Source organism: Cervus canadensis, chromosome 5 (genome assembly GCF_019320065.1).
Source record: "Cervus canadensis isolate Bull #8, Minnesota chromosome 5, ASM1932006v1, whole genome shotgun sequence".
Classification (NCBI taxonomy): domain Eukaryota; kingdom Metazoa; phylum Chordata; class Mammalia; order Artiodactyla; family Cervidae; genus Cervus; species Cervus canadensis.
Window position 1 is genome coordinate 68,113,633 of NC_057390.1, and position 14,903 is coordinate 68,128,535.

The following is a 14,903-nucleotide window of genomic DNA, read 5'->3' on the forward strand; positions in this document are numbered from 1 at the left end:
AGCTTAATCAGGGACCGGGGGCGGGCTAGGTGTGGAGAGAGAGCAGCCTCTGGCCTTGGGGGCTCGTTCTTGAGGGGACCAGCGTGACGGGAATGAGTAGGGCATCTTTGGGACAGGGGCCTTCTCTATAGAAGAGAAGGCGAGCCCTGGGCATATGTAAAACCACGGTCCTCAGCGCCACCTGTGCAACTCGGGATCCAACCTCCCCGCACCAGCCCCAGTCCAGGTACCTGGAACTTAAGTCGGATCGGTAACCGGCGACTACGTGGGGTACAGGTTACCCGAGCGCGCCCCCGACCGACGCACCAACCTGCGCGCGCACCGCGGGCCGGATGCGTGCGCGTCCCCGGACGTCCCGCCCCGCCCCGCCCCCTCGGCGGCCCTGGAGCCGGGCGGCGTGCGCGTCCCCGGCCGCGCCAGGCCGGGCGCTCGGAAGGGCGTCCCCCGAGTGCCTGAAAGTTCCTGCCTCCGCGCCTACCTCGTGCGCGGCGAGCTGCGCGGAGTGTGGAACTCGTAGGATGCCTCTGCTACGAGAGGCTGTGCAGGAAGACAATTCCTGGAGGAACTAGGGACAGTTGGTGAATGGGGTTATTTCGGGCATCCAGGTGGGCGACCCACCCGGGCGTCCGGAAGGCCCGCGTCGTTAGGGAACGTGGGAGCAGCGTCTCTGGTTACGGGGTGGGGCAAAGGTTAAAGGGCAGCCTCCAGGTTGGACACTGCCGACTCTGAGCAATGGCCGCGTCTGGGGACCCTGGGAGGCAGTGGCAGGAGGAGGTGGCGGAGGCGGCGGTGGTGGTGGTGGGCTCCTGCATGACCGACCTGGTCAGGTTAGTTCGGGGCCATCGTGCAGAGGCTGCGCCTCCAGCGAGGGGCGGACTGTGCTCTCTTCTCTCTGCCTTGGCCCTAGGGCTTTGGGGATGGAGTGTTGAGTCTGGATGTGAGCTACTCAGTCTGTAAAGAATCTGCCCGCAGTGCGGGAGACCCGGATTCGATCCCTGGATCGGGAAGATTCCCCAGGAGAAGGGAATGGCTACCCACTCCAGTATTCTTGCCTGGAGAATTGCATAGACAGAGGAGCCTGGCGAGCTACGGTCTATGGGGTCACAAAGACTCGGACACAACTGGGCGACTAACCCACAGATTTCCCCAGCCCGCTGCGCGTGCCTCGATAGGGTAGAAGAGGCAGGTTTGAGTTTGTAAAGGTCATTGTCAGATGAGGGAACATAAAAGCCAGCGTGTAGTGAAAGCTCCCCTTTAACTAGCAGCGCCTCCAAAGACCTGCTCCTGTTTTCTTCACTAGGATGCTAAACCTGTTCCCTGGCTAGCCGAGTGACTTTAGCCGAGTCATTTTACCTCTGAGAATGTGCCCACTTAACAGGGTTGTTTGCAACACTAAATGGAGGAAGGTGTTTTGAGCTGTAACACTATCCAGGTTGGGTGTTATACGTGTGAATGTGTAGAAAATGGGTGGAGCTGACGCCAAAATTTTAGGCGGTCATCTTTCACCATATTGATTGTCAGCTTTCTTGCATTTCATATTTACAGCTTATTTTTCAGTATTAGAGTAACCATAGGTTAGCTATGGCAAACCAAATGTGAATCAAGTTAAAAACCCAGTATATACAACCATTTTAAAAAGTGATTGAATAAACAAAATATGCTAGATGAAAATAGTTGAGTTAGGGCAGTGAGATTGGATGGAGAGATCTTTCCAAGATAGCTATTTTTTTTTAAGTGAAATCGCCTTTTTGATTGTAAAAGTAATGTTTATTTATTTTAAAGAAAAAAAAAACATGTTCCAAGAAAATCCTACCATTTAGATTGCTTGAGTTTAATTTTTTGGTGAGTGGCTTTTCAGATATACTGCTATTTTTATATTATAAAAATAAAAAATGATCACACTACAGTAAGACCTTATCTGTCCTGCCACCTTGCCTTTTCAAAGGACAGCTGAGAACCTGGAAATAAATAAAAAGACCTTGGGACCAGCAAAATTAGTCACCAAATCCCTGCACTAAACCACCTGTGATCTACTTAAAAACTAGTTTTAGGGTCTTCACATAACGGACTAAATCTTCCATTGTTAATAATGTTTATAAACTAGGTTATCAAATTTCCAGACTGAGATTAGAGAGGGGAAGAGACTGCAAGGGGCAGGTAGAAATTACAAAAAAACCCTGAAAGTGAGGAGCGTGTAACAAGCAACAGAAGAATTTTAAATGCCAAGATCCTGGAGAATTCTCTGGCACTCCAGTGGACAGAACTCTTGCACTTTCACTGATGTGGGCCTGGGGTTGGAGTCCTTGTTCAGGAACTAAACATCCCACAAGTTGTGCAGCTCATCCAAAAAAAAGAAAAAAAAAACTGCCCAGAGCCTTTATTTTTCCACGAATACTTGAGCTACCTTGTGCCAAGATGAATGTACTTTGTTTAGTGACATAACAAAGTTCAGTCTAGTTTTGGACATTTGATGAAGAGGCCTACACATCTTTCTCTAGAGCTGGAGTCAGCAAACCTTTCTCCAAAGAGCCAGATAATATTTATTTTAGACTTTTTGAGCCACATAGGGTCTAAGGTCACATATTCCCCCCCCCACCTTATTTTTAACATGTACAGAATATAAAAAACTACATCTTACAAACAGCCTGCAGGCCATAGTTTGCCAACTGCTGTCTAGAGCATTGCTGTCCGACAGCTCACTCTAGTGATTGATGTTATTAGTCATGACTCTTCAAGAGAAGGGAATATGGTAATCATTAAATTGTATATAAAAATGGGGAATGAGTTTTACTTTAGATATAGTTCCATCAAATATATTTAAAATGTAGTTAGTACATAAAGGACTAAACTTTGAGACATCTGAAATAATTCATTCTTTAGAAAATCCATCTAGCTAAAATTTTACCATACTTCTATAGGGGAAGTAACAGAAGAGAAGGAAAGCTGAACAATTTCCCCATGCACTCAACCTGAATAAGAATGTCAGGGTTAGAATTCAGAGCCCCCTCCTTATTAAACTAAGTAGAACTTTCTGTGAAGCTTGACTATTACACATTAAACATAATTATAGTTACTTTCTAAAATGAATACTCTTCAAACTTTGGGGAGGGGAGGGTCTCAAATGCCCATGTTAGCATCTGTCAGGATTTAAAAGCTCATTTCAGAGCTAGAGAAATTTAGAGATTATTTATCCCAGTCCTTCACTGTACTTATAGATGAGTACAGTGAGATCCAGAGAAGAAACTCTTACATTGTGGAAAATCTTTGATCTCTCTTCTCTTGACGTTTTCTTTTCTTTATAAGATACCCAGATTTCTAGTCTTCACATGAATCACTAGTAAATTTCCCAGTTGGTGCTGGTGGTAAAGAACCTGCCTTCCAGTGCAAGAGATGTAAGAGATGAGGGTTCAGTCCCTGGGTCAGGAAGATCCTCTGGAGGAGGGCATGGCCACCCACTCCAGTATTCTTGCCTGGAGAAGCCCATGGATGGAGAAACCCATGGACAGAGAAGCCTGCCGGCTATAGTCCATGGGGTCACAAAATGTCTGACACGACTCAAGTGACTTAGCACGAGTGTGCACATGCACATACACATACACTCTCCCACAATTTTTCTAACAAGCTTCCCATGGTTTCTGATTATTGCTACCTCTGAAGATCTTTACAGAATACCTCAGTATAGGATTTTTATTTAAAAGCCTGCGTCTGTAATAAACTTGGGTCCAACTTTGCTTGTATTATTTTCCTATCTCTTCCATAACAAATTACCAAAAACCTAATGGCCTAAACAATACAAATTGAATACTGATAATTCTGAAAGTCCAGAAGTCTGATACAGGTCTAACTGGGCTAAAATCAAGTCTTTTGTAAAACTGCATTCCTTTCTGGAGGCTCTAAGGGAAATCTGTTTTCTTGCCTTTTCTGGCTTCTAGAGACTGCTCACATTCTGGCTTATGGCCTCTTCAGTTCAGCGACTGGCTCAGTCACTCAGTCGTGTCTGACTCTTTGTGACCCCATGGACTGCAGCACACCAGGCTTTCCTGTCCATCACCAACTCCCAAACCTTGTCCATTGAGTTGGTGATGCCATCCAGCCATCTCATCCTCTGTCGTCCCTTTCTCCTCCTGCCTTCAACCTTACCCAGCATTAGGGTCTTTTCCAATGAGTCAGTTCTTCGCATCAGGTAGCCAGAGCATTGGAGTTTCAGCTTCAGCATCAGTCATTCCAGTGAATATTCAGGACTGATTTCCTTTAGGATTGACTGGTTGGGTCTCCTTGAAGACTCTCAAGAGTCTTCTCCAACACCACAGTTCAAAAGCATCAATTCTTCAGCACTCAGCTTTCTTTATAGTCCAGCTCTCACATCCATATATGACTACTGGAAAAACCATAGCTTTGACCAGACGGACCTTTGTTGGCAAAGTAATGTCTCTGCTTTTTAATATGCTGTCTAGGCTGGTGGTCATAGTTTTTCTTCCAAGGAGCAAACGTCTTTTAATTTCATGGCTGCAGTCACCATCTGCAGTGATTTTGGAGCCCCCAAAAATAAAAGTCTCCCACTGTTTCCATTGTTTCCCCATCCATGTTCAAATCCAGTAATGGTTGGTGAAGTCCTTCTCACATAGCTTCACTCTCACACTCACTCTTCTGCCTCCATCTTCTGCATTTTAAGTACCCTTGTGATTTCATTGGGCCCAAATGGGTAATTCAGAATAATCTCCTTATTTTAAGGTAGCTTATTAGCAGCCTTAATTCCCCCTTGCCATATAATATAACATATTCACAAGTCCTGGGGATTAGGATGTAGACATTCTTGAGGTGGGGGTGGGGCAAAGTTCTGCCTACCACAGTGGTTAAAGTCAAAAAATCTTATAATACTTAGAGCTTGGAGGACCACTGAAGCCTATCAGTCCATCCTCCACATTTTACAGATGAGGTAATTAAGAGAGGTTAGGTGACTCACCCCAAATCATAGAGCCAGTCAGTGGGAACCCAGGTTTCTCAACCTTTATCTTTCCATTATATCATTGTATCGCTAACTCTGGCACATATTTATTGCCCTTTTCATCTACAGTTCATTTAAGGGCTTATAGTCTCTGCATTCATTAAGTGTTTACTTTGTAAGTTGGCAAGGAATAACAACTAAAGATTTATCATTTTCAGGTCTAAAGATAGGATCTCCATTACTATTTCTTAGTTTCTGTCTAAGCTTAACCATAACCAACCTGGACACCCATGCCTGTACTGTAGAATCACTTTAGAAATGAAACTACTTCAGTAACTAAGCCCTCTTGGATAGTATCCAAGTCTAACTCACTTTATATATTGCATTACTGTGTGCCAGACACAGCTAATGCAATCATTGAGCAGCTTTTTTCATTTCTAATTTCAGTCCACTATGAATAGTAAGCTCTGTGTGCTAATAATTTTTAAAAATCATTAGCTCATCCAACATGGCAAACAATGAACATTATTTACTACCCACCTGTATTTATTTAATTATTCTCTTCCTTCTTGAACAATCATCTCTGAAGTTCCAAATTGCAAAGATAAGAGAAATCAAGTCTGTTCTTGTGGAAAATTAAGTCAGAGCTCCTCCAAAGACAGATTCCCATGAAAACCCAATAACAGATGAATTTTTTTAGACACTAGTTAATCATGCTTCACTAGTCTTTATTTCTTATGACATGTATCACCCATTTTTTAAATTATTCACTCAGTGAATATTTATTGGTTTTATACCATGTGCCTCTGCACTTCCCTAAGGGCAGAGGATACAGCAATGAAAAACACAGCCAAAGGTCCCTGCCACTTGGAGCTTACATTCTAGTGGCAGAAACAAACAATATCGGTAGAAATATGTAAAATTCACAGCCTGTTACAGAAATGCTAAGGAGGAAAATAAAGCATGAAACAGGGGTGGAAATAGTAATTTTAGATCATTAGCCACAGACAGCCTCAACGAGAAAGTGATTTGAGTAAAGGCCTACCGAAAGAAAGGAGGCAAGCCATACAAATCACCAGAAGAAGAGGATATGAAAAGGCCCAGAGGCAGAAGCACACTTCGTAGGATCAGTGAACTACCAGGAGTCCAGTGTAGCTGAAGAAGAAAATAAGGGAGAGGAGAAGATAATTGATGGTTAAAGGCCAGTGGTTCCTACCCTGGATGAAACGAAAAGCCATTGGAGGGTTTGAGCAGACAAGTGACATGATATGACCCATAAGAACAGAAACAGGGAGACCAGTTCAGAGTTAATTAACAATAGTCCAGGCAAGAAATGACGGTAGTTTGAACAGTGCAAGTAGGGAGAAGTGAGCATCTTCTGATTATATTTTAAAGGTAGAGCTGACAGGATTTGTGGAGGAATACAAGACAGGTCAAGGATTACCCCAGTTCTATGCCCTCTGCAAGTGGAAGGGGAAACTGACATGTGCTGAGATGGTGATAGAGCAAATTGCATAGGGAGAGGGCAGTATTAGCAGCTCAGGCCGGATGTGTGAGACTTGAGGGGCCTGTCAGACATCCAGCTGAAGCGGTCAAGAAGACAGATATATGAGTTTCAAGTTCAGAGGAAAGATCGAGCTGGAGATATAAATTTGAGAGTCATCAGTGTATAGATGGTATTTAAAGCCATGAGACAAGATGAAATCACCCCGGTCTGTGCTCCTGGGGCACTCCAACATTCAGAGGATCTGTTTTACATAATTTATCTCCTGTCTCCCAGTCTCTCTGTACCCCTAAAACTTGCTTGGAGACAAGTTTAATACAAATCCATGTTTACATTTCCATGGTAATAGACTATGATGTCAACTAAAACCCTATGTTATCCTTTTACATGCTCCAATTAAAAGTGATGGCTGGAGAGATAAGGCTCATGTTCAACCAAGCATCCAAATTTAATCCTTGGCAAGTCAGGAAATGATTGCTTAATTCTCAAAAGATTTTAATTGGATGGTGGCAGAAGTGAATTTAGAAGCTCTTTAGATCCAAAGTGAATGAAATGCTGGACCTCGATTACAAAAAAAAAAAGACCAAAATTTTATATTATACCTAGAAAAGGTTATATGTGTTTGGCGAATTATAGTACCTTCTAACCTACCTTCCCACTCCAGTGTTCTTGCCTGGAGAATCCCAGGGACAGGGGAGCCTGGTGGGCTGCCGCCTATGGGGTTGCACAGAGTCGGACACTACTGAAGCGACTTAGCAGCAGCAGCTGCAGCAACCTGCCTTCCACAAAAGCTTCTTGAGTTGTTGTATTTAGAACAGAAAGATCTCCCTAGCAGTCACATTTTCAGGAAAGTAAAAGCCAAAGTAATGCTGGTCCAAGAAGTATCATGCATTCCCAATATGAGAAGAATATCATATAATCATTATTCTTTCTGCTCCTTAAATTGGCCTTGAAAGTTGCTTATCAGTTACAAATCAGTTTTTCAGTTAATATTTCATTGAACATGTTTCTGTCAACTGAATTCTCTAAATTCAAAAGCAATTATGCATGGGAAATTTGTGAATTTTGGTCCCTTCAAAGAAAATACATGTTAAAAGGTAAATTGTGTGTGACAAAGAGCACCTATTGCTTGGTATTATTATACTTTAGGATTTCCCTGGTAGCTCAGTTGTTAAAGAATCTGCTTGCAATGCAGGAGACCCTGGTTTGATTCCTGGGACGGGAAGATCCCAGGGAGAAGGGACAGGCTACCCACCTCAGTATTCTTGGGCTTCCCTTGTGGCTCAGCTGGTAATGAATCCACCTGCAATGCAGGAGATCTGGATTCGATCCCTGGGATGGGAAGATTCCCCTGGAGAATGAAAAGGCTACCCACTCCAGTATTCTGGCCAAGAGAATTCCATGGACTGTATAGTCCATGAGGTCGCAAAGAGTCGGACACAACTAAGCGACTTTCACTTAGCGATCCATTCCTTGGCCAGCTCTTCACGCCCTAGTGTCGGCACGGTGGGGAGAGCACGATGAGGTGGGCTTTGTGATGAGTGTGCTCCAGTGTTGTGATTACTTATGTCTAATGTTAAAATGCTGAGACTGAGCTAAGTGCTGGGGATACTGCAATTGGTGAAATATGGCCACAGTGTAACAAGTTCCTGAGGAACTTGAAGACCAAAGAAGTAGGCAGACACAGAGGCAGATCATTGTAGTGTGATATGCTCAGTACCTGCAGGTTCTGTGGGAGCACAAAGGAATGTTCCTGGATAAGATGCCTCCCCAGCCACCTCTTGAAAAGGGAGAACATCCTCGCCAGTTGGGATGATCACACAGGAGTGAAGTCATGGCTGTGGGCATGCATGGCTGTGCCGGGGACAGCAACCACTAGCTGTTCACTGTACACTGAGCATCACATAAAAGGTTTCAGTGAAAGGCCCCATCAGCCATGCTAAGGTGCTTGGGTCTTACTTTGTAGGCTCTGAGAGCCAGGGAAGGATTCAAAGTATAGAAACGACACAGTCAGGTTTGCATTTCACTTAGCTTGCTCAGTGCCATAGCTCTCAGTGCCAAAGGCAGATGTAAAAGAAGGCAATGTTTGGAAGTCATCAAAGATATTGTCCTTGAAGACAGACCCAAGGGAAAGCAGTGGTCTTCACAAAAGTTGATAGGGACCTTAACTAAGACAGTAGTGAAAAGTAAAGAAGAGGAAAAAAGTTAAATATTTGGGGAGTTGAATTTAGTTCAGGTTAGTTCAGTCGCTCAGTCGGGTCCGACTCTTTGCAACCCCATAAATCGCAGCACACCAGGCCTCCCTGTCCCTCACCAACTCCCAGAGTTTACTCAAACTCATGTCCATCGAGTCGGTGATGCCATCCAGCCATCTCATCCTCTGTCATCCCCTTCTCCTCCCGCCCCTAATCCCTCCCAGCATCAGGGTCTTTTCCAATGAGTCAACTCTTCGCATGAGGTGGCCAAAGTATTAGAGTTTCAGCTTCAGCATCAGTCCTTCCAATGAACACCCATGACTGGTCTCCTTTAGGATGGACTGGTTGGATCTCTTTGCAGTCCAAGGGACTCTCAAGAGTCTTCTCCAACACCACAGTTCAAAAGCATCAATTTTTCAGTGCTCAGCTTTAGGGAGTAAAAGATTTCAAAACATCTGTTAAGTAAAATGGGCATGAGTCAAGCTTCTGCTCTCTGTTCCTTTATGAGCAAGCCCTGTTAGCTTTCCCACACTGACAAGACCTGGAAAGTAGAGTTCTTAGAAAGAATCGCACTTGGTGGAACGAAAGAATTCCATGTTTCATGCTTTTTAGCAGGGAAAAAGATTCTACTCCTTAAAAAATAAAAATAAGTGTTATCAAGTAACTATAAAGCAGTCAAATCTCCTGGTGGTGGGGAGTTGGGGGGGGCGGGGCGGGGGGTGGAAGGGAGTGAATCCTAAATTTGACTTTGAGATTTAAGAAAAAACACTGATGTGCTTTTATAATTATAATGGGAAATTAATAACAAAGTTGGCTCAGGAAATTCACAACTGCTTATTGGAGATAATAAAACTAAGATAGTAAATATACCAATACTTTTAAAAACACAGAAACTATACAACCTCAACTACCCATGTAACAAAGATATATGTAATGTAGCAAAAGTGTGGTTTGGAAACTTAAATACCATGAAACTAGAGACTTTGAGTCCAGTTCTTTTTTGTCTGCCACCCTGTTCATTTTAATTATTGGAAACAAGACTTGGGAAGACTTCAGTGATCTGGCTTCAACCCGTAAAGGTTGGAGTCCGGATTAAAATTTACCTCTCTTGACTCTCAGATACTAACACATTATTGTGAAGGTTAGAGTAGCATTTCAGCAGTTTGACATATATTTGCAAGAGATAAGAAGGAATTCAAAATGCTACTAGGGAACAGTTTCCTTGCAAGGAAGAAAAAGCAAATAATGCAATTACCTGTATCAAAAGGCTTAATATTGTCCTTTAGAGGGTTTTTTTTCCTTCAGATTTTTTAAATTATGATAAAATACCCTAGACATAAAATTATTTTAACCACTTTAAGTGTACAGTTCAGTGGTATCAAGTACATTCAACTATCATCACCATCCACCTCCAGGACTTATTTTTTTAAGTTATAGAAAAATCACAATATTTTATTTCCTCTGGCCTACAGCAGTCTTTGTCATCCTAGCCGCAGCAGGGAAAATTTTAAAATGGTTTAAAAATTGACCCGCCCTACTTGGTTGATTTCCTCCAGCTAGACAGAGCATCCCCCTTGGGGTTTTTTGTATTACTTTCTGATAATTTTAATATGTATCAGGGTTGAGAACCACTCACTCAGAAGGTCCATAATTAAAAACTGTTCATTTTCCCAAACCTAAACTTTGACCTCATTTAAATAATAACTCCATCACCCCTCCCCCATCAGCCCCTGGCAACCACCATTCTACTTTTCTTTATGAATTTGACTTTTCTTTGTACCTCATGTAAGTGGAATCATACAGTATTTGTCATTTTGTGACTGACTTATTTCACTTAGCATTTCACTTAGCATGGTATCTTTAAAGTTTATCTATGTTTTAGCATGTATCAGAATTTCCTTCCTTTGTAAGGCTGAATACTATTCCAGTGTGTAGACACCACATTTTGTCTATCCATTCATCCATCGATGGACACTGCATTGCTTCCAGTTTTGCTACTGTAAATAATACTACTATGAAACATGGCTGTATAATATCTGTTCCAAGTCCTTGTTTTCAGTTCTTTTGGGTACGTACCTGGAAGTGCTAGATCATATGGTAATTCTGTTTAATTTTTTGAGAAACCATCATATTATTTTCCGTAGCAGTTGTACTTTTCCTTTCCTATCTTCCATTTCTTTTTAAACTGCCTATTTTTCATCTTATCTGTTTAAGCCTCCTTTTTCTATTCCAGTTTATAAAACCTGGGTAAGATTTTTTTCTTTTGTCTGTTATTTTTTTAGCTCCTACCTAGTTCAGTTCAGTTCAGTTGCTCAGTAGTGTCCAACTCTTTGGAACCCCATGAGCTGCAGCACTCCAGGCCTCCCTGTCCATCACCAACTCCCGGAGTCCACCCAAACCCATGTCCATTGAGTCGGTGATGCCATCCAACCATCTCATCCTCTGTCGTCCCCTTCTCCTCCTGCCCTCAATCTTTCCCAGCATCAGGGTCTTTTCAGATGAGTCAGCTCTTCCCATCAAGTGGCCAAAGTATTGGAGTTTCAGCTTCAACATCAGTCCTTCCAATGAACACCCAGGACTGATCTCTTTTAGGATGGACTGATTGGATCTCCTTGCAGTCCAAGGGACTCTCAAGAGTCTTCTCCAACACCACAGTTCAAAAGCATCAATTCTTCAGCACTCAGCTTTCTTTATAGTCCAACTCTCACATCCATACATGACCACTGGAAAAACCATAGCCTTGACTAGACGGACCTTTGTTGACAAAGTAATGTCTCTGCTTTTTAATATGCTGTCTAGGTTGGCCATAACTTTCCTTCCAAGTACTAAGCGTCTTTTAATTTCATGGCTGCAATCACCATCTGCAGCAATTTTGGAGCCCATAAAAATAGAGTCAGCCACTGCTTCCACTATTTCCCCATCTATTTTCCATGAAGTGATGGGACCAGATGCCATGATCTTAGTTTTCTGAATGTTGAGCTTTAAGCCAACTTTTTTACTCTCCTCTTTGACTTTCATCAAGAGGCACTTTAGTTCTTCTTCACTTTCTCTTCACAGTTGGTAGTTATCTGCATATCTGAGGTTATTGATATTTCTCCCGGCAATCTTGATTCCAACTTGTGCTTCATCCAGCCCAGCGTTTCTCATGATGTACTCTGCATATAAGTTAAATAAGCAGGGTGACAATATACAGCCTTGACGTACTCCTTTTCCTATTTGGAACCAGTCTGTTGTTCCATGTCCTGTTGTAACTGTTGCTTTCTGACCTGCAAACAGGTTTCTCAAGAGGCAGGTCCTGCCTAGTGATCCCTCTTTTATGTCCTCTTATGCAATTATGTATCTCCCTTGTGCATGCATACATGTTACAAGTGTACGCCTGGTGGGGGAGGGGGTGTCTGTGCAGCAGATGAGCAGATGAGCTCAGTAAACCTCACATCTTCTCCACTAACCCCACGCTAAGCAACAGCATGGTTTCACCACTGTAATATTTGAAGATAGAGTGTCCTAAATTTATATCTGTAAGTTGATCTGTTTGCTTTGATAAATTTCTTTGAACTCTTATCTTTTGGACTTGTTTCCTTTTCCTTAGGAAAATTCCTTGATACAGAATCTCTAGATCAAGGGAAATAACATTTTTGTATAATATATTTCCAATTTGCCTTCATAAAAAGTGTTCTGAAATACACTCCCACCAGCAATGTGAGAAACACCTATTTCCTAGAAAACTAACCAACACACTGCTGGTTTGAAAGGTGATAAATGTTCTCTTGTTTTACTACTAGTGAGATTGAGTTTTTTCTCAGATGTTTGTTGGTTTGTATTTCTTCTTTCAAGAATTGCCTCTCCATGTGTCTTGTCCATTATTCTGTTGCCCTCCCTTTGAGATTTTAAATGAGAGTGTTCAGAGGGGAAAAAAAGTTGTGAGGAGTCTAGTATGAAAGAGAGTTCTTTCTCTAGCAAAGGAACTAACAGAGTAAAAGTGAAAGTAGAGCTAAAAAATTGACTCCATAAGTCAAATTGACTAGCATAAGACACTATGGAAATGAAGAAGAAAAAGATCTCAACACTGGCTGCCCTTAGAATCAATTAAACTAGACTTCCAGGGATAGGGCCCAGTCATCAATATTTTTTAAATAAATTCCTCCCATAGATTTTTTTTAATGTGATCAATAAAGATAGAGAAGTATTTAATAACTAAAGTATTCACCTTTACAATTATCTTTGTGACCCCATGGATTGTAGCCCACCAGGTTCCTCTGTCCATGGGGATTCTCCAGATAAGAATACTTGAGTGGGTTGCCATTTCCTTCTCCAGGGGATCTTCCCGACCCAGGGATCGAACCCAGGTCTCCTGCATTGCAAGGGGATGCTTTACTGTCTGAACTACTAGGAAAGCCCAGTTATCTTCTTCTTCTTTTTTTTTTTTTTGCAGAGAGAAAAAATATGTTTTTATTTTTTAATTGGAAGATAACTGCTTTACAATGTTGTGTTGGTTTCTGCTATACAATAACGTGAATCAGCCATAATTATATATATGTCCCCTCCCTCTTGAGCCTCCCTTCTCCCTCCCATCCTGCCACCATAGATTTTTAATGTGCCACCAAGGTAAAGATTAGTGGTTAATCAATAAAACCAGGCACTGTGAAGTCATGTGAATGTGGCAAAACACACTCAATTTTTTGGAGAAATTACCCTTTGAGAGAATGGGAGTAGAGTTATTCCTGACCCTGGGGAGTCATCCTTGGTACAGATGAGCACATCAGTTTTTAAGTGGCACCATACATGGTTATGGGAAATCTCATGGACAGAGGAGCCTGGCGTGCTGCAGTCCATGGGGTCACAAAGAGTCAGACACAACCTAACAACTAAACAACAGCAAATACCTGGTTATACAGTCTCTCAGCTATGATAATACAGAATGTTAACTCCTGACACACTGTGTCACAGAACAGTGACAAAATGGATACCAGTTCTTGAATTACATGAGTTCTGCTAAGGATAGTTACCTCCTAGTTAAGTGGCTGGATCTTCCTCCATTGTGACAGTGAGCTTACAGTGTTAGCACTGGACTGTAAGCTCGGTGAGGACAGGGTGTGGATGTCCCCAGAACCTCCAGACAGAGCCTGGAATATAGTACCATAATTAATGTGTGCTGACAGTTGAACTGAGTATCCCAAACAGGTCTGAGATGATTCCAATGTATTTCTTCCATAATTATGTGCAGTTGCTCAGTCATGTCCACCTCTTTTGTGACCCCGTGGACTGTGGCCCGCCAACTTCTCTGTCCATGAGATTTCCCACGCAAGAATACTACCTCAAAATCTGCCTCATTGGATATAATTTCAAACACTTGTTAGTATTCTCCACATGGTGATGAGTTACCCTTTTGTTGTATAATAAGGTCATACAACAAAGGTCATGGGGAGGATTTCTTTGAATTGTGCAAAGTTCTTATGACAACTGATTATCTTCTTAAAATCTTCATGTGAGCACTTTAAATATCTCCATCTATCTTACTTTACTTTCTTCACAGTTTTTATAATACTAGCTTGACTTGGGGCATTTCTTGTATATCTGCAGAAGGCAGGCAGGTATAAATGATCTTTGTATGTATATGGTCGATCTGCTTTCTAAACAAAACTTGGGGGTTTTGTTTGGGGTTTGGGTGTTTTGGGGCTTGGAGGTGTTTTGTTTTGTTTTTAGTTTGTTTCCCAAATATATCACATTTTAGATACTGGCTTTTCCTCTGTGGCCAAAATTTTTTTCGAATGCAATTCTTCCATAATATTGCAGAAAGTAACTTGTGCAGTAGTTTTTAAGAACCTTACATATTATATTTTACATCTGGAGCTTTACCGCTGGTTTAAAATGCTATATAATCCATAGACTGTGATAGCAATAATATTGATTTTTTCTAAATTAGAAATCTTCATTTTTCAAGTGAGAAATAACAAATCCAAATTTTCAGTTACCTGTTTGCAAATAAGTACAGTTGACTCTTGAATAATGCAGGGGTTAAGTCACCGCCCCCCGCCCATATCTATGGTTCCACATATGTGGATTCAACCAGCCACAGGTCATGTGGCACAATAGTGCGTATTTAGTGAAAAAAAATCTGACTATAAGTGGACCAACACAATTCAAGCTAGTTGTTCAAGGGTCAACTGTACTCTGCCAAAACTCTTAAAGAAATTCAACTCTAAAGTCCTTCAGGCTTGATAAAGATTATAAGCAGTTCTTCAGTACAGGTATAACATCA

At 42.0% G+C, this 14,903-nt stretch overlaps 2 protein-coding genes across 5 annotated transcripts in view; one reads left to right on the forward strand and one right to left on the reverse strand.

The window, feature by feature from the left end:
- BABAM2 (BRISC and BRCA1 A complex member 2) overlaps window positions 1-357 on the reverse strand; it is a 399,480-nt gene extending 399,123 nt beyond the window's left edge. For both annotated transcript variants that reach the window (XM_043469051.1, XM_043469049.1), the window contains exon 1: window positions 231-357. The gene's annotated coding sequence lies outside the window, so the exon portion shown is untranslated. The remainder of the gene's footprint in view (window positions 1-230) is intronic.
- Window positions 358-680: 323 nt separating this feature from the next.
- Window positions 681-14,903, forward strand: part of RBKS (ribokinase) — a 128,346-nt gene continuing 114,123 nt past the window's right edge. For 2 of the 3 annotated variants that reach the window (XM_043469054.1, XM_043469053.1), the window contains exon 1: window positions 711-827. In XM_043469054.1, coding sequence (XP_043324989.1) covers window positions 733-827 — 95 coding nt within the window. In that variant the 5' untranslated portion in view covers window positions 711-732. Of the gene's footprint in view, window positions 828-14,903 lie in introns of all 3 variants that reach the window. The other variant, XM_043469052.1, reaches the window with a different exon arrangement.